The 20,198-nt window shown below is 44.4% G+C and overlaps 1 protein-coding gene and 1 pseudogene across 2 annotated transcripts in view; both read left to right on the top strand.

The window, feature by feature from the left end:
* NCMAP (non-compact myelin associated protein) overlaps positions 1–16,721 on the top strand; it is a 35,776-nt gene extending 19,055 nt beyond the window's left edge. For both annotated transcript variants that reach the window (XM_037135964.2, XM_037135963.2), the window contains exons 2-5: positions 6,868–6,956; positions 10,487–10,571; positions 14,747–14,845; positions 15,524–16,721. In XM_037135964.2, coding sequence (XP_036991859.2) covers positions 6,875–6,956; positions 10,487–10,571; positions 14,747–14,845; positions 15,524–15,662 — 405 coding nt within the window. In that variant the 5' untranslated portion in view covers positions 6,868–6,874 and the 3' untranslated portion in view covers positions 15,663–16,721. The remainder of the gene's footprint in view (positions 1–6,867; positions 6,957–10,486; positions 10,572–14,746; positions 14,846–15,523) is intronic.
* A 3,299-nt stretch (positions 16,722–20,020) lies between these two features.
* On the top strand, positions 20,021–20,153 carry LOC119042288 (uncharacterized; annotated as a pseudogene).
* Positions 20,154–20,198: the final 45 nt, after the last annotated feature.

Genomic DNA, 20,198 nt, shown 5'->3' with positions numbered 1-20,198 from the left:
GCTAAACGTCCTGCCACACACAGGTCGAGACCCAAACCAGAGTCAGTGGTGCCGTGCATGAGGAACCCGCCATCTCAAAGTCTGTGGAACCCTTGGGCTCCAATATTAAACAGGGAAAGAATAGTGAGCAGAGTCCTGGCCCAGCAGGGCGGCTGACCCTCAGAGGGTCCCAAGAATACTGTTTACCTCCTGGAAGGCTGGCAGCTATGGAGAATGTGGAGGTTGAAGATCTGAGCTTGGGACGTAGCCCTCTATTTGCTTACTGTAAGACTGAGCAAGTCACTCAACCCATCAACAAAGTGGAGATAAAAAGACCTGCCTTTGTTGCACTGATTACACGAGAAAGTGTGGGTGCGTAGCGCCTACCACTTCGTCAGTGCCTCCTTAAATGTTAGCTCCCTTCCCTTCCTCACTAGACCGTCAGGGTGGAATTATTTTCTCCTGACATATTCACTTGGGGCATACATTCTTTAAGCTTGTATCTTGTTTTCTCCTTGGGGACATGGGACACCTGGATTGATTGAGGACCTTTGGGAGCTGGGCCGTTGGCTTGTGCCCAAAGACAAAGGGGCCAGTGGAAGCCACAGGTCCTGTTCCAGCTCTTAGTCAGATTCGACCATTATGTCCACAGGTGTCATCCTCCTGGAATTGTTTTGTCATCACCCTTTGGCATTTGGCAAAAATCTGCCTTGTGACCACTTTGATCAAGGATTCTGTTTTCTGACGTTCGGATGTTCAAGCTCTGGATTGTGCAACAAGGCCTTAGGATAGATGAGGCGTCAGGAGATAACCTCGAGGGGCTGCTTTTGTTCTCTAGAAATGTCACTGGATGGAGACAAGCCCAGGCGGGGCTGCCGTGGCTCACTGAAAAGTCTGAGAAAAGGGGGTCTTGCAGACAGGGCCAGGAGGGGGTTAGTCGGGAATGAGCTGCCACTGCCCACTGCTCCCCTGGTCACAAATCTCGTGGGGTCCCTTGGAGTTTAGGAGATGCACACCTGTGAGGGAAGAAGGGGGGAGGGAAGGGGCTGCAGTGCTCCTGGGAGGGAGAGTGCACCCATCTGGGATTTCTGTTTATAGATCTTAGTATGTGGGACTTAGATGTGTACATCTTGGCTTAGAAGCTCCTCAGGACAACTTTTGTTACAATGTGGGCCACAAAAATCAGAAACAAAGGATGTTGAAGCTAGAATTTCACAAAGTGGATAAAGAAGACTTCCTAGGTGTGGTGGGTCTAGAACCCAGATACCCAGCTCCGCAGGCCACTGCTTTTTCCATAGGACTTCAATGTGATATTGATCAGACATCTCTCCGATCAGTGCTGGGCTAGACATCAGAGGGATGATCCCCAATAGCTGTTGATCGAAGGAAAGATTCTTGAAGGAAATAATTCCACTTCTCATCCTCTTTGTCTGAGCCCTAGGAACGTGATCCTCACGGCCCTCCTGTCAATCTTCTCGGTGCTATGTACGTGGTAGGCACTGGTTGAATGAGCGACGGGGTGAATGGACAGAACAGGCGGGAGGTAAATTGTGCAGAATGGATGGATGCGTGAGTGAATGGGAGGATAAAAGAGTGAAGCGATAACTGAAATCAGAAATGTGCTTCTTAATCCCTGGGAACCAACCATAAGGAACATGTATTCGCTATGTGGTTGTGAATGGCCCCAAGTTCAGGGGAGCATTAAGCCAATTTAGATCCCACCTTTGGGAGCCGTGACATACAGTGGAGAGGGCCATGCACAGGCACGGCAGATGGAGTGGGGAGATGATGTGGAACCCAATGGGAATGGAAAGGGGAGAGTGGGGGAGGTGGCCATCCAGGATGCAGGCGGACTTGGGTTACCACGTACCTGACAGTGTTTGGAGGTTTGCCCCCCTGCACTGCTGCTGCCACACCAAGCCCCTGTGTGGGGTTCTCCTCAGTCTGTTCCAGTCTCAGGGGCCTTCCAGAATGAATCATGCATGCTAACTTCCCTCTCCTAACACCCTGAGTAGTTGGTATCTGCAAAGAAAGATGAACTTTTGGAAGACACTGGTTCTTAAGTTAAGCTATGAATGCCTGTTGCGTGCAGTAGAAGCACAGATTGAAAAGCCCGTAGAGATCATCTTCAAATGGGACCATTTTACAGAAGGGAAAACCCAGGTGTAGAGAGGGGAGAGAACTTCCCAAAGTCACATGCAAAATGAGTGGGAAAGGCAACCCTGGTCTCCTGATTCTCACCCCAAGAATCTGTGACTTGTTCTTCCCCTGCTCACCCAGCGGCCCCCACGCTCTACCAGTTGCATTGGAATTTTTACCTTCCTGGGAGAAGTTTCACTGTTTCCTCTGTCTCTGCCCTCAGTGGAGACGGAGAAGAAAATCAAACCCTCGGGAAGTTCTGGCGAATCCCTCCTCAGTTCCCTCCTTAGAACACCATATTCATGGAGCTTGAGTTTCTCTCCTGAGGCCCCAGATCAACAAAGTCAAGGCTAACAGGAATCAATGCAAAGTCCTGCACTGAAGTTCAAAAAGACATTTGCACACAAGATAATGGAGTCCTAGCTACTGGGCAGCAGCTCATAATATTGTCACCATTCAAAATGCGGCTGCTATTGCCTTTTATTCCCATAGCATTTTGCAGTTTAGAAAACAAACTGTATTGGAACCAACACTTTGCTTCCTGTGATTTTCGCCCTCTGATCCTAATTCTCTTTCCATGAGGGTAATCTGCTACCTCTTACGTGTGACAACTGTCAGGTTAAAAGCACTTCTATGCACTAAAGGTTAAACTCAAACTTCCACTGGGTGGAGCAGTTGGGTAGCTGCTTTGATTGACCATAAACAAGCATAATAAAAAGTCTGAAAAAGGTTTGGGAGCACAACAGGCTGTGTATGAGCAGCTGATATCAGCACTTCAAATTCACCTCCCATCAATAGGTGGCGATAGCAGATGGTTAGGTTTTAGAGGAGGAAAATAGGGGAAAATTTTTGAAGCAAAAAATGTGATAAAATATTTAATAACATAAATAACATAATATTTCACCAATGGAATGTAAACAGAACTCAACAGCAGCATTAACAATCATTATTCCTCCCAAATGTGGGGGTGGTGGGGTGAGAGTGTCCTATACTCTGAAAAATACGGTAACTACAAATGACTAGTAAATCCTATACTCTGAAAAATACGGTAACTACAAATGACTGGTAAACGTCCTGTGGTTCCAACCTGCTTCTAAGCACAGGAGCTTTCTGCCCTTGAAAATGCCAATTGTATGTTCTCTGATGAATTTCTTTTCAGATAAATAGTCTCAGATCATTTAAACAATCTCTGGGGCTCCTCAATTTCCTGTGCATCAATGTCTCCCTTAAACATGTACCCCAAGCTGACCACATGACTCCAGAAATGTCTAGAAATGACATTTTTCTGGATACTTATCAGCCCCCCCGCCCCAAGTCTAAATTCTACTATTCACTCACTGTGTGATTTTGGTCAACTTTCTTCAACTTCTTGAGTTTTCTGGTTTGTAAAACAGGAATTGCAAACTCCATAGGGTTGTTGTGAGAATTAAATGAGATATAACATGCAGGATATTTAGCACAGTAGCTGCACAAAACCTACTGACCTTGCACTGCATCAACGCAAACACATAGCTCGTTAGCTTTAAAGGCATCGACAGCACATTCCTCATAGATTGCCTTCATGGAAAGAGAATTAGGTCCAATGGGTAGAAATTGCAGGAAGAGAAATTTTGGTTCCAATATGAAGATTAATTTTGTAATAATTAAAACATCCCAGTAACTCATGGGGCTGCTTGGGAATAGTGAGGTTCTTGTCTGTGGAAGAGACCAGGCCATGCTGAACATCCCACATCTCAGGTGATGGGGAGAAATCAATCCCAGTGTTGGGATGGGTCAAGGTCATTGATGGGTCACCTACTCTGAGTTATAGTTGGCCGTTTGAGTAGGGGCAGCTGGGATTGGTACTGTCTTTGTCATCTTATCCAATGAGGAACTTTTAGGCCAAGCTGGAGGGAAGGAGGGTACCACTGGGGCAGACCACTTTGGACAGGTGGGCCTGGCAACATTGCTCTTCCAGCTTCGGCACTTACACTTGACCAAGGAAGAGAGGGCAGGTGGGGACTCAGTGAGTAAATGGCCACGACGCTCCATCACTTCCCAAACTGACTTCCCACACAAGGCCATTTGTAAACCACTCAAGGAGCAACATTTCCTAGTTGATTCTGGCAATGGAATTGAGGCTCAGCTGGAGACAGAGATCTGAGTGTTGCCCAGGACAGGGACCAGGTAGGTAGGACCGGTCAGGGTCAGGGGCCCAGGGCAAGGGCTCTGGCTGTGTCTGCTGAGCCCCGGCCTAGGCGGGTTTTCCCATCAAAGCCCGAAGCTGATGTGAGCCCTGGGCACTGGGCCATTTGTACATTGCGTATTCACTGGGAGGATCTATGGAGAAGGGGCCGTGGAATCAGACAGACCCAGCTCGAATCCTAGCACAGCTACACATTAGCCTCATGAGCTTATAGTGGTTTCACTCTGCTCTGCGCCTCAGTTTCCTCATTTGCAGAGTAAGCACAGGGATTGCACGGCCCCCTTGCCAGACAGGTATGAGAGTTAGAGACCCTCCATGTAAAGCACTGGTGTGCAGTTTATTATTGTTGTTGTTGTTATTATTACTATTATTATTGTTACTACTGTTATTAAATTAACCCCTGTCGCTGAAAACCAGCATCACCCTTCCTGGGCACTGCCCCCTTTCCTGTAGCCATAGACCCTGGTCATAGGCGTGTTTGGTACCGAAATCCTCCTCCTGGGTCTCATCTGGTTAACAAGACTCACTGGAGCCCCACATGTGAAAACACCCATGTCCTTGGCCATGGGTGCTCCACCGCCCTCCATCCCGCCTTCTCTGCTGTGGCAGGAACAGAGATGTAATTGAGAGCCCTCAGTCCTGAGATGAGGCAAGATTTGCTTTGAGATTGTTCACTGTTCTCTCGGGAAGGAGAGTAGCGAGGCCCATCGGAAAGGGGGTTGCACCTGGAACTTGCGAGGTGACTCAGGAGGTTATTCTGCGGAGGGGGCCTTAGATGGCTGACTTACCGGTCAGTGTGTGTCTAGTGCGCATGTGCCCGTGCGTGATCTGTAGTGACTCCCTGGACGCCCAGGGCCAGGTTTCGGGCTGTATGAGCCTGGAAAGTTGGCTTTATATCCCCAAGTCTTGGGGTCCTCATCTGAAACAAGGGGAAAGGGAAACCTGTTTTACATGCATTTGCTATTTGAATCAAAACATGGATTTAAAAAACAAACCATGTACAATGGTTATGGTATATACTATATGATGGATGTGCATATTTATGGGTGGACACTATGCTTACGGACATATACATATGTAGTAACCATTCAAAAAAACTTTGGTGAAAAGCATATACATCAACGGCCAAGGCAGTGGTTACTTTGGAGGAGGGACTGAGCTAGGATACAAAAGGATTTCAACTGAGTCTACTTTTTTAAAATAAAGAATAGAAGAAAATATAATTATAAACATTTGTTCAATCTGAGTGCTGGGTACATGGATTCCTATTATATTATAAATTAAATTTTATAAAGTAAATAAATCGATGCACATTTTGTTAAGCATATAAAATATCTCTTCCCCGGAAGAGGGAGCAGCTATGCGGAGGCCTCACGGCTTCTTAGGGCCCCAGAGACGCCTGGACCACTCTTCTCCAGGCGCAGATCCCCCGCCAGCCTCCGACTGCCAGCAGCAGGACGAGCCTGGCTGCTCTGAAGAGGAAAAGCAAAGCGTGGCTTGTTTCCCTTCTTTTCTTGATGCTGGTAGTTCAGAGCGTTTGTTTATAATGTCATTGTGCTCAGAATATAATTCTTGGTGGAGGAGGTCCACACGTGTTTCTGATGCGTGATGTGGTATTGACAGCGTGCCTGTGGGCTCACTCTTCAAGTGGAAGATTACAAGGTCACAGACTTGAATCCTAGGGGCGTCAGGGGAAGAAGGCATACTGTGCACGCCGAGAATGGGTTTGAATCTAAGCTCCACATCTTAGAGCTGTGAGACTTCGGGCAGTTCACTCGACCACTTTGAGCCTCGGTTTGCTCAGCTGTAAAATGTAGACGGTTGAGAGGACGGCGTGAGCTCATACAGTGCGTGAAGACACCTGAGACAGAGCCTGGTGGGTTCGTGGGAAGTGCTCAGCGCAGGTCACCTCTCTTTCCAGTGAGGCCTTCATGCAGCCGGACCTTTGTCCTCCCTTCTCCCACCCCAAACCACTCCTGCCCGTCCAAACTGCCCTGGTCCTTGGAACCATTTTTCACAACCCAGTGGCTCGTGTCACTGACTACTACTAACCATAGTCAGTTTTTTTTCCCTTTGCCTCCTTAGGTGATGAAGCTTTTGAAAGTAGGAACATGATTTCAGACATTGTTGTGGGGCGGAGAAGGCCTGCTAGCGTGGGAGGCAGACGTCCTGGCTTAAATTCCACTGGGTAAACTTGGGGGTCCACATCATTTAGGGGGGCTTCGGTTCCATCAGTCAAATGGCAATAATAATAACCTCCTTCACACGGTTTCTAGAAGATCAATTCAGACATTCTTTCTGTGTGAACCTTCGTCAGGAGGAGTTTAATGACTATTGTTGAATGAATTTGAACTGCTTTGAAAATGAAGTTCTTTCCCAATGTCAGACACTATTTTTAATTCCCCACAGTACATAGTAAAGGGCCCTCTATTTAGCTGCTGCTAAGAGAAACCAGAGTCTTGAATATTCTCCACTCAACCAGATAACGACAAAAAGCAGCGTCACACAGGGGTTACAGAGCTGACTCTTGATTTGAAACAAAATTTCATCTTCATTCTTCTCAGGATCAAAATGACCACAGCCGCCCCCACAGGGACAACCCCCTTCTTCTCGCTGAATGTGACCACCAAGGAAGAAGACTCTCTGTATAAAAGTAAGTGGCACTTTCTTTTGGCTTGGCAGCGGGCGGAGGGATGGTGGGACAGGTGTCATGGTCAGCTCCTGGTGTAGAAGTCAAGAGCCTGGGCTCTGGAGAAAGATGGCCTGGGGCCCAGGCTCAGTTCCACTGCTTGCCAGCTGGGTGACCTTGAACATGTGACTTCAGTGCTCTGTGCCTGTCTCCTCCTCTGTAAGAGGGGGATATTAATGAGGCTACTGCAAAAGGCAGGTGTGAGGTCCATAAGAGATCATCTCTGTAAAGAGCTGAGAATAGCTTGATGTGTACTAAATACCTAGCGAGTATTATTATTATTTCTATTTTTTATTAGTGACGTTCGGAGTCTAGCAGGTGATGGAAACTTGAATCTTTTGTAAGATGTCCCTAAAACCGGTCCCATTAAAGTATAGCCACTTCCATACTGTTTTTGCAAGGCCAAAACACCCCATCAGTTCACAAAGGAGTAAATGAATGTCGATGGGGTGGGTTATCCCAGGGGAGACATTTACCAGGAACAGGGGCCCCTGGGAGGGCAAATTTGAGGGCCACTCTTCAGAAAACCAACTGATTGTATTAGGGGAAGTCCAGCTCATTTCAATCATTTCAGTTGACCTGGTATATGCTTCTTCGAATGGAATAGGCCTCCTGACACGTGTGGAGGGTTCCCCAGTGATAAACAGTTCCAGGCATGGTGCTGGCAGGAAGCTGGCTTAAGGGCAGGTGTTTCCCTTCCACGAAAGCCCAGAAAGGGTTGCCCTTGGGACAGCATCCACACATTAGCCTGCTTCTTGCTGGGTGTGGAGACCTACAGAGGCCTCCTGGGGTGTGTCTCAACACACTTCTGAAGGGAATTACAGGGTAGGTGGAGTCCCCGTCAGCAAGGTGGGAGTGATTCCGTGTTTATTTCCCCAAAAGTAATGGTTCTTAGCTGGGCAATTGTGCCCACCCAGATAGGGTTACCAGATTTAGTAACTAAAAACACAGGACACCCAGCTGGTGTAGACTTGAAGATAAACAATATTTTTTGTTTTACTATAAAGGTGAGCCGCATAATATTTGAGACATACTAAAAAATTATTCATTGCCAGAAATTCTCATTTAAACAGGTAGCCTGTATTTTATCTGGCAGTTCTACCACCGGGGGATATTTGACAATGTCTGGAGATACTTCTGGTTGTCACCCCTGGGTGGGGGAGGGGAGAGAAATGCTACCAGCGTGTGGGAAGAAGAGGCCGGGGACGCTGCGGGACATCCTGCCATGCACAGGACAGTCCCCGCGGCAGGGAGCGGCCCGGCTGAGGTTGGAGAGCCCCGAGCTGAACTGCCATGGCTGGGTTCCCCACCCCTCCTCTTGTCCTTCCTCCTCTGAATATTGCACATCATTTTGAAGTAAACCTTTTATAAAAAGCTTTACATATATTCAAAAGTGCACAAAAACCCACAGCTGGGTGAATTTTCACAAAGTGAACACACACGTGTAACCAGCCCCCAGGTGAGGAAACAGACCGCCGCCCGTACCCCAGAAGTCCTGGCGCCCCTCGCGCTCCCTGTCCCCGCCCACCCGGGGAGCCCACTATTCTGACTTCTCCCACCAGAGATACGTTTTACTTGGTTCTGAGCTTTATGTAAATGTGCTCATATGATGCATCACTCTTTTGTATTTAACTTCTTTTGTCAACTTTATGCTTGTCCGCATATATTTTGATGGTTCCAACATTATATGTATGTGTTACGTATTTGTGGGAGTGTATATAATATCACGTTCTATTTTCTATACTTTACATCATCATAAGTGTTCCCGTGTTACTGTAGTCTTCATAATCATCATTTAAATTATAGCATAATATTTCATGGGGTATATGTGCCCTACCTTATTGAATCATTGCCATATTTAGAATATGAATAATGTAACAAACTTCTTCATTCATGTTTTTTTTCTGTATTTAGGATTATTCCCTGAGATAAACTTCTCAGGATCAAATAGATTGGTTAAAAGTATGAACCTTTTAATAATTTTAAAAATATTTTCAATATCAACTCTGACGAGGATATTGACTTCAAACCCCAAATTAGAGTTCAGCATTAGGACTGCGAGATGATGTTAAAATTAGAATCCTATGCCCTGGCTGGTGTGGCTCAGTGGCATCAGCCTGCGAACTGAAAGGCTGCTGGTTGGATTCCCGGTCAGGGCGCCTGCCCAGGTTGCGGGCCAGGTCCCCAGTTGGGGGCGTGCAAAAGCCAATCAGTCGATGTTTCTCTTTCTCCCTTGCTCTTCTCTCTCTAAATATAAACAAATAAAATCTGAGTTTAAAAGTCAGCTGCCATTAAAAAAAGTGAGAGCCTGAGGTATTATGTGACAATGATAGCCTTGTTTTAAACTTTTTAAAAAGATTTTATTCATTTATCTTTAGAGCGGAAGGGAAGGAGAGAGGGAGAGAAACATCAATGTATGGTTGCCTCTCGTGCGTCCCCTGCTGGGAACTGGCCTGCAACCCAGGCACGTGCCCTGACTGGGAATCGAACCTCGATTGTTTGGTTCGCAGGCTCGCTGCGCTCAATCCACTGAGCTACACCAACCAGGGCAATAACCTTGTTTTAATAGTGCAAAATATAGAACAACATAAATATCCTCAGTAGGGAATTGGTAAATTAACTACAGCACATCTAAACAATGGAGTACTATACAGCCATGAAAAGTCCTAAAGAACGATATGTGATTGCCAGGAGAGATGATCAGGATATTGTTATGAATTGGTGTACAGTACGTGGTTCTGCTTTTATTAAGTGTATGTATTCCATATTTATGAATATTTCCTTCAGATGGATTTTCAGACCCAGGGTTAGTAAAGACTGACAGGTGTTTAATGATGTTACATGATCACATTGGTGAATGTATATATGTGCAGACAGTTAGTGATTCTTGGGGCAATGAGATCTTCATCCTTCCTTTTCTTTTTTTCTGCTTGTATTTATATATTCAAAATTATCTACAAAAATTACATATTGCTTTCATATTATTAAAAAGAGGGAAGGTACTCGACTTGGGGTGGTGAACACACAATCCAGTACAGATGATATATATTATAGAATTGTACACCTTAAACCTATATTATTTTATTAACTAGACACTCCAGTAAATTCAGTAAAAAATTAAAAGTAAAATAAAGAAGTAAAAGATAAAAAATGAATAATAGTAAAAAATTTAAAAAGAAGACAGGGTATTTTGCTTGCTGTTTCACAGAAGAAGCCTGTGGCTGGGTTAAGGCCAGTAGGAACAGGGTTTGCTAAGGCCGAGTTTTGGCGGGTGAAATTCTGTGATATGCCGGAGGCGCGGCCCACCAGGCCCTGCTGTGAGCAGAGGTGCTGACTTTACCTTGGGGTCCACAGTGAACCTCACATTCTCCCTTTCTCCCCTTGACCCAGTGGGGATGTCAGGTGACACAGGGCGGGTCCCCATCCTCGTCTCTAAATGCTCCTCTGAGTTTCAGTTTGCACATTTGCCATCTCCACCTCTGTTCTCCTTGTAGGTTCTGGAGCCATCGTCGCTGGTGTTGTGGTGGTTGTCGTCATCATCCTCACCATGGTTCTGTTCTTGCTGAAGAGGTACAACAGGTATGAGATGTCCTGGGCTTTGGAACTGTCTGGCCCCTTTGGTGATGCCCGAATAAATGGGAACCGACACTTGTGAGTGCCTGTCTGGTGCCCAGTGTGCAGTGTGAATGGGTCCATCATCCAATGCTCAAGCCTTTGTGAGTCCTTTTTGGATACCTATTCTACTATGGAAACTTCATAGTGACCAAATATTTTTGTACTAGGAGAAATATTTTTAAATATAATGATGATCGCTTTTCAGCCTTTTGGCTGAGATCAAGTGTAAGTACAATGATGATAATGACAATGATAAAAGGCCTTGAGCACCGTGGCAAACATCTTTACATAATATCCAGTTAATAGAGGAATGTTTCAATCCTCTTCTCTCGGGGAGTCCTCTGCCAGGTTGCAGTCAGTGAGCCAAATGGATATTTCAGGAGACAGATACTCAAAGGCACGTATACCTGACTCCACTTTCTGGGGCCAAAGAAGAGGAAATAAAACAATATAACATGATTGTAGAAAGAATAAATGTTGTGTTATTACCTCTAGTTACAACTTTGCTGGAAGGTAATTCTTTTCAGGAAACAAACCAAAATTAAAAGGTGGTAAGTTACATGGGCAGCAGTTTTGAAATGATTAGTTTTTTTAATCAGTCCTTTTTTTATGGAAACAACTTGGCTAAAAATCTGTCACAGAATTTTGAGACCCATTAAAACAAAGTTTAATGAGGAAAAAGAATAAAATAAAAGACCGTAAGTACAACCACATGGTGGAAGTCCTGAAAGCCATTTTTAAAAAGATACTGTAGAAGCATATTACTTGTGAGGAAAGCTTTTTGTCAAAGTTTAAGAACAGTGTGCACAGTGAATCACACGCCTGGGTTGCGGACACTCACATCCACGGAGGGCTCGAGGGATACAAAGGCGTCGGCCAGCAGTAAGTCCGGATGGGATCGCTAGTTAGTTGTTGGCTTTTACAGGGAAAGGGCCTGTGCTTCCTTATTTTGGAGGACTAGTAAACATGCATTGTTTTTATAATAAAATGAACATTATTTATGATGGTCGATGACCTATTTTCATTTCCTGCCATGTACCAGGCATGGTTTTAAGCTCCTTACATGCATTAACTCATTTACATCTCGCAACAACCCCGCAAGGTGGGCACTGCTGTTATTGCCAATTTTTAGACATGAAACAGGCCCAGGAAGATTAAGTGACATAACCAAGGTCGCTCAGCCCTGATCGCCAGAGTTCGATCTCAAGCACAGTCCATCTGGTTTCAGAGAAAATCCTCCCGCCACTGCATGTAATGCAACAACAATAATAATAATAACATTTAATAAATTATTTTTAAAAAATCTTCAGGGTGTTCCAATTTGAGTCTATCCCAAACCAGGAAGTGTTATCAACCCTGGCCCTGCAGCCGCCCTTCATTCCTTTCTATAGACGCTGGAGCTCTGAGCCCCTTTTCTAGCTTGCAATGTGGTTGGAGACTCCACTCAACCCTCTTTACGTGATGTTTGGTCTGTCAAAACTAGGCAAGTCATTTAACCTCTCAGGACTGGTTTTATCACCTTTTACATGCAAGGGTCGGGAAGTACAATCACTGCAGCATGGTCACATGAGAGAAAGCTCTTGTTCTTAGTGTTATCAAGGGGAAAGTGGCATGGTACCTGCCACTAACTCCCAAATGGTTCATGATTTCAAACAAATTAATTCTGGATGTATGTCTGCCTGTGTGTGAATGGGGAGAGAGAGAGAAAGAAAGCAAATATGGCAAATTTATAACAATCAGTGAACTGTTTGGTGAAGGGTATTCAGATATTAATTGTAGTATTTGTGCAACTTTTCTGAGGATTTGATTGCTCAACAAGATGAAATATCATGTAGACATTAGAATTAGAGATTGTTGTTAACTATTGAATTTTATGCTGTGTAAAATAAAAGACAGTATATACAGTTTAAGTATATTCTCTTCTCAGTTATGTTAAAAGTTTCTAAATATTTCTAACAATAAACTTAGTAAGCATACGAGGCTACAAAATTTAACTCACGCTACCAAAAATGTAATATCTTTGTTTTGTCTTTTTTTAAATTTTCTTTCTTTTTTATTGACTATGCTATTATAGTTATTCCAGTTTTCCCCCCTTTGCTTCCCTCTACCCAGCACACCCCACTCCCTCAGGTGATCGCCCACAATTGTTCATGTCCATGGACCATGTGTATAAGCTCTTTGGCTGCTCCATTTCCTGTACTATACTTTACACACCATAGCTATTCTGTAGCTTCCTATTTGTACTTAATCCCCTCACCTCTTCACCCATTCCCCCACACCACCCTCCCATCTGACAACCATCAAAATGCTCAATGTCTCTGTTCTTCTTGTTTGCTTAGTTTGTTTTTTAGATTCAATTGTTGTTAATATGTATTTATTGCCATTTTATTGTTCATAGTTTTGATCTTCTTCTTCTCAAATAAGTCCCTTTAACATTTCATATAATAATGGTTTGGTGATGATGAACTCCTTTAGTTTTTTCTTGTCTTGGAAGCTCTTTATCTGCCCTTTGATTCTAAATGTTAGCTTTGCTGGATAGAGCAATCTTGGCTGTAGGTCCTTGCTTTTCATGACTTTGAATAATTTTTGCCAATGCCTTCTAGCCTGCAAAGTTTCTTTTAAGAAATCAGCTGACAGTCCTGTGGTGATACCCCTGTAGGTGACTAACTGCTTTTCTCTTGCTGCTTTTGAAACTCTTTATCTTTAAACTTTGACGTTTTAATTATGATGTGTCTGGGAGTGGGGCTCTTTGCATCCATCTTGTTTGGGACTCTCTGTGCTTCCTGGACTTCCAGGTCCATTTCCTTCACCAAATTAGGGAAGTTTTCTTTCATTACTTTTTTCAAATAGATTCCCAATTACTTGCACTTTCTCTTCTCCTTCTGGCACCCCTATGAGGCAAATGTTGGAATGCTTGAAATTGTCCCAAAGGCTACTTACTCTACCCCCATTTTCTCTGGATTCTTTTCTTCATCTCATTGTTCTGATTGGTTGTTTTTTGCTACCTTATGTTCCAAATCATCAATTGGATTCTTGACTTTCTGCATTCTACTGTTGTTTCCCTATAAATTGTTCTTTATTTCAGTTAGTGGATCCTTTGTTTCTGACTGGATCAGTTTGTATGTTGTTGAGGTCCTCACTAAGTTTCTTGAGGATCCTTGTAACTAGTGTTGGAAACTGCATCTGAGAGATTGCTTATCTCCATTTCATTTAGCCCTTTTTCTGGAGTTTTGACCTGTTTTTCATTTGGGCCATGTGTCTTTGTCTGCTCATTTTGGCAGCCTCCCTGTGTTTGTTGCTGTGTATTAGGTAGAGCTGCTAAGACTCCATGTTTTGGTAGTGTGGCCTAACATAGTAGGTGTGCTGTAGTGTCCACTGGCCCAGCCTTCTCTATTATCCAAGCTGAGTACTTGAGGTGTACCTTCAGTAGGCTAAGTACCCCCTCCTCTCGTAGTTGAGCCTTGATTTCTGTGGGCAGGTCAGTAGGAGGGATTTACCCAAGCCATTCAGCTACAAGAACTGGCTGTGACCACTGACCACCAACCTCCACCCTCTGTGGAAAATCAGCTGTGCAGGCTCAGGATGGAGGTGCTCTGACGTGGTCTGTAGTTGTCCACCTGGTATACGGACTCTGAGATTTCCCTAGTGGTGCAGACCAAGGTCAGCTCCCACCTGTATTTACCCCAGGGCCACCCTGCATGAGCTATAAAACAGTCTGAGATGTCTGCCTCTTGTGCTGGGCTTGGAGATTCCCAGGCAAACCAGGCTGTGAACCTAGGCTGGCTGCTGCTAGTACCATCCCTGGGTCCACTTAGTAAGAGGTACCTGGGCTAGGGAGTCTCTGAGGCCATCTGTTGCTTATTTGATAGGATTTAGGAAGTTGTGAAACATGAGCCAAGATGAGCTATTCATATGGAAAAGCCACTGTTAACAGTTTGGGTGGACCAGTAAGTTGGGTGGGACAAAGTCTCAGGGGATCTCCAGGATGGGGCAAACAGCGGTAGCCAAGTTGATATAGAGTCTCCGATATGGTACCAGCTTGCTGGCTTGCAGGGCTTGTGGCTCTGTGGGGGAAGGGTTCAGAAAGGGACAATGGCCTCTGCCCACCTTTCTGTCTGAGAGAAAACTTGTTCCCCCAGCTCTCGCCATGATGCCGGAAACTTCGGTTCCTCCCCGTACGCCAGTGGTGCCCAGCAAGGTGCTACCCCTGTGATAGAGCTCAAAGAGATTGAACCTGAGTAAGTCCATGTGTGGGTTCTTTAAGGGAAATGCTTTGAACTCCAGAAGTTTCTTCTACTGACTCAATCTCTGCTGGTTTTTGCAGCCAGAAGTTGTGGGGACCTATCTTCCTGGCACTGGAACCCTGGGGTGGGGGGCCTGGGGTGGGACTGGGACTCCTTGCTCCTAAGATATCCCTCCCCAATTTTAATCTACCACACATGGGTGTGGGACCAGCCTGTTCTGCATCTTCACCCCTCCTACCAGTCTGGATGTGTGTGGTTTCTTTAATTCCATCATTGTCAGACTGGTATTCAACTTGATTTCTGACAGTTCTGAGTGATGGTTGTTCCATATTTTAGTTGTAATTTTGATGTGGTTGTGCAAGGAGGCGAGTCACTGTCTTGACCAGAAGTCCCCTGTTTTGTCTTGAATACAGCCAACTATCTGACACGTTACTGATTTATTAAAAGGAAAAAATTAAATAAATATCTAATATAGATTAAACAAAAAAAAAAGTAGAAGGGTCAGACTAGCTAATGTCTAAGACCCCTTCCAGTTGTGAAATTGTGCTTGGCAATTAAGCAACATGATTTATGACCATCTACATTAATATTTTTGCCAGATCCCATTCCCAGAACCCATTCTCTGGGTATACAAAGGAGGACACTCAACCATGTGTGCGTATCTCATTGCAGGAAAATGAGGGCCAAGCGGGAGCTGGAGCCCAAGGGCGCCAAGCCGGCCTCCTCTTTTGCCCAGGGCCCAAAGAGAAGCGGCAAGCACTCTGCATCTGTGACCTTCAGCCCTGTTGATGTCCAAATGAAGATTCGGTAACTGGCCCACCCTGGTGCTGTCTTGGCCACAGAAGAGCCTTCTGTAGTCCAGACCTAGAAGCACATTTCTCCTTTGACAGCTTCACTATGAGTTTCTTCCAGTCGGGTCAACAGGGCATCTCCTGCAACCCCTGATGCTTCAGGCAACCCCAACCCCAGCCTGCCCCGCCCCGCCCCGCCCCCACTACGTCTGTATCTGTACTGCCACCTCACCAAAAAACCGCAGAGCGCTCTGTTGTCATCTGAGGAGGTGGGGCTATGTTGGGGATCCAGTGATGTGGGTGTGGCCCCCTCGCCGCCACCCCAAACATGAGAGCTAGACAGATTGCCCAGGAGTTTTCGGGTCAGGGGTTAGGACATGCTCCAAGAGTGTCACAACTGGGTCACATCAGAGTAAGGGCCATATGTACAGCTTTGCAGAGCAACTATTCAATCCCATAATCAGGGAAACTAACTAACCAGAATACCAGCTCCTTAATGTGTAACATGTTCCAGTACTAGATGACTGCTAACTAGCTCAGGGTGATTGATTGGTCAGCAAAGTTTTCCCTCTTTAAAGAGGTTAAGGGTAAACCAGAATTCTTCTCCAAAGGTTTCTAATCATATCAGGAGGAAGAGGGTGACTTTGAAGAAAACAGTCTCCAAGACAAAAGCTCATTAACCCCGGATCATCTGATTTCTGGGCTCCTCTGGATTTGGGTTCTGAACAATCCTCTCCAGTTAACATGTTATCTCAGAGGACCAGTATTTGGAGACTGATTAGATTACAACAACTCTATTTTACCTATGCCCTTCCTAGTCACCTTGAAGAGATTCAGACCACATTCAAAGTACCACATTCACAGATCATTTCTCTCTAGGGAGCTGATCTCTTTGATTCCTTGTTCTGGAGGACACTACTGAGAGGGGAAAAAGCATTTATTTTGGAATCGAGAAGACCTGCCTTCCAAGCCCTACTTCCTGGTTGTATGGCCTTGGAAAAGTGACCTGACTTCTCCCTGTTTGGTTTCCTAACCATGAAGTGGGCATGATGACTTCTGCCTCACTGGGTAACAGTCACAAGCCACCGTGCCTGGCCTCAGCAAATACATCATAAACGGGAACATTACTACTATGATATTTCTTCCATTGCATTTCAATGATTCTAAAATCAAATGTGTCTTAAAATTGATGGGTCCATTGATGTAGCCTCTCTCTCTCTCAGAAAGCTGTTTTTTTAAATCAGTTGTGCATCTCACAGTTGAAGACATCCCGGAAGTGAGGTAATAGATCTTTATTCTGTTACAGAGAGTGACGCACTCCGACATTTAACCTCGGAGTCTAGGAATCTCTCCCTCTTGATGTTAGAATCCTCTCTGAAGGGAAATGAAGGATCAGGGATATAAGAGGAATGACTCCTGGGTTACACAGCTCGTGATGTCATCCCTCTATAAAATTGCTCATTTAAATATATCTGAAGAAATACTGGTAAATTTTTCCTGCTTGGACATCTTTTCTCCATACTATTTTCATCCTCACTGAAGTCATTTTTTTTCATTGTTTTTAGAGAGAAAAGAAGGGGATGGGGGAGAGAGAGAGAGAGAAACAAAGAGACAGGATTGGTTGCCTCTCCCATGTGCCCCAACGGGGGACAGAACATGCAAACTAGGTATGTGCCCTAGTTTGTGACTGGGAATCACACCCACCACCTTTTGGATTATGATAGGATGCTCCAATCAAATGAGCCCCACTGGCCAGGGCCTGTACTTTGTTTAAATATCCACCAAGTACCAGGCATGTGCAAGGTGCTTTCACACAAATTATCTTACAGAATTTATGTTTCCTGATAACCTTGGGAGGTATTCTTTTCCTGCAGATGAGAATTTCAAAGAGAATTTGAGAATTTCTTCAAATTTCAAAGAAAAAAAGTACTTGTCCAAAGTCACACAGCTAGGAAGTTTCAAAGACCAGGTCTCTTTGACCCCAAAGTCCATCTTTTTTGTTGTTGTTGTATCACACTCTTCTCCACCATCCTGAGTCAAAGAACACGGATTTGTTGTGAGATGAACAAGAAGAGGAGAGGCTTGCCCGTGTGTCGAGTGGAGGTCAGTGGTCTGGCTTCCAGATCGAAAGCAGGGGCAAAGCCACTTGGTAGCTTCTTTGAGCTTCCACCATTGTAGCAAAAGGAGCCCCATCCAAACCCATACAAGCTCTGCGGAATCCTGCTTCATTTCCCAACACTTAGGCCCAAGGAACTTGGGCAAAGCCAAATAGTCTCGAGTCCCAATAGATATATTTCCTAAATGTATTCTGCTTAAAAAAATTGTTTGCAATATTCCAGCCCTAAAATCAGACTCTTCTGCCCACAGTTGACTGGTCCTGGGATTTCTAGAATTCTTTTCTAATACCTGTTCTCTTGCTAAATGAAAGCTTGGAAATGGAGGAACGAAGGGAAGGCGGCAAGGTGAGGGAGGAAATCAAAGGGTGTTAGTGTTTTGTCTTAGCCGATGGAAGTCCTTCCAGAGTTCCTCAGTGCAAGTTAGGTGCTGCTCACTCATTATCACACTCTGCTCTCAAGGAGGCTCCAGCTGGTGACGGGGATCTTGCAATACCTTTGCCTCTTTTCTTTCTGACAAGTGCCTTTCCTAACTGAGCAAATGCTATCTCCTTTGGCCACTGAATCAATAAATACTATATGCATATAAGAAAATGTCTAAAAATAAAAATATGAAATCAAATGTTTGTTGCATTTATTTCCATTAAGTGTAGAGCTAGCAAAGACCTTTTCTAAAAACTTCCTTTTCCTGACTATGTCAGTGGGGTTCTGAGGGGAAACCCTGAGCCTTTCAATCAGGGCATGCTCACTCTGAAGGGCGGAAGGGGAAGGAGTGTGGCCAACAACAGACCTTTCTGTGAGTTTGAAAATGTGTGAACTTGATGAAGATTACAAAAGCAATACCATTTGAAGACCTGCTGTTAACCACCCCAGGTGCTGAGATGCCAAAGTTGGGAAACCCATAGGAGTGTGAGAGACAGTGAAATGGAACCCAAATCACCAATAGTGACGCTTGCCATCCACTAAGCTCGTACTGTGTGCCAGGCATGTGTAAGTCCAGTCGTAGGTCATAGTGCCAAATTGAGTTGAATTCTTGGTACCCTTATCAAAAATTAATGGACCATAAATATAAAGACTTATTTCTGGTCCCTGAATTCTACTTCATTAATCCATATTTCTCTTCTTATGCTGATACCACACTGTCATGATAGTGTAGTAGACTCTGAAGTCTGGAAGCATAAGTTCTCTAACTTTGTTTGGTCCCCCATCTTTTTTTTTTTTTTTTCTTTTTCAGGATATTGTAGCTACTCTGGGTCCCTTACATCTCCACACGAATTTTAGGATTAGCTTGTCAATTTCGAAAAAACAAACAAACAGCTGAGATTTTATAAGGATTGCATTGAACCTGTAGATCATTTGGGGGATGTTGCCATGTTAGTAACATTATGTTTTTTGATCCATGAGTACAGAATGTCTTTCCACTTATTTTGGTTTTTAATTTTTTTTTCAATGACATTTTGTAGCCCTCATTGTTCAAGTCTTGCCCTTTTTCGGTTAAATTTATTCCTAATATTTTACCCTTTTTTGTAGCTATGATAAATGGAATTGTTTTCTTAATTTCCTTCTTAGGTTGTTCATTGCTAGTGATTTTTGCATATCAACTTTGCATCCTACAATTTTGCTTAATTTGTTTATTAGCTCTAAGTTTTTTTTTTTCTGTAAAATCTTTAGACTTTCTGAATGTAAGATCATGGCATCTATAAATAGAGATGACTTGACTTCTTCCTTTACAATGTGCTCAAGTCCTCTGGCTAGACCTCCCAGCACTATTTATAATTGAAGCGGTGGGAGCAGACATCTTTGTCTTCTTCCTGATCTCATAGAATTTGTTGTGTAGCAGGAAAGACAAGCAAATAAACAAACTATTATTTCTTACATAGGAAGTTCAGGGTGTTATGGAAGCCTCTTGCTGGGTCACCCAGCTCAGCCCAGACACTGGTGCGTAGGGAAGAAGGTCCTCAGAAGAAGTAACATCTGCACGAAGAGTGATAAAGACTGAGTAGAAGTGAGTCAGGGGAAGAGTGGGGGCAGAGGAAGGGAGATAGAGAGCCCTGGCCTGGCCAGGTAGCTCAGGTGGTCAGAGCATGGTCCCAATACACCGTGATCATTTGTTCAATCCCCACTCAGGGCATGTGTAATAGTCAACCAATGGATGCATTGATAAGTGGAACAAATCGATGTTTCTCTCTCTCCCTCTCTCTTTCCCTTCCTCTCTTTCTAAAATCAATAAAATTTTTAAATATTTTTTAAAAGAAGAGAGCCCTAGCTTTGCACAGTGGCAGTATCATAGTCAATGAGGTTTATCCGAGGCATGATTATTGCTAATTGAAAAATTTTCCCAAAAGAAGAGCCCCCTACTGGAGAGAGACACTTAAATTAAGCAGATGTCCAAGGAGATGTAAAAGGAGAGAAAAAACAGTGGGAGATGGGCTCAGGAGAGAA

The sequence above is a fragment of the Artibeus jamaicensis genome, unplaced genomic scaffold (genome assembly GCF_021234435.1).
Source record: "Artibeus jamaicensis isolate MK-2021 breed Jamaican fruit bat unplaced genomic scaffold, CSHL_Jam_final scaffold_847, whole genome shotgun sequence".
Taxonomy (NCBI): domain Eukaryota; kingdom Metazoa; phylum Chordata; class Mammalia; order Chiroptera; family Phyllostomidae; genus Artibeus; species Artibeus jamaicensis.
This window is presented reverse-complemented; position numbering and strand designations above follow the sequence as displayed.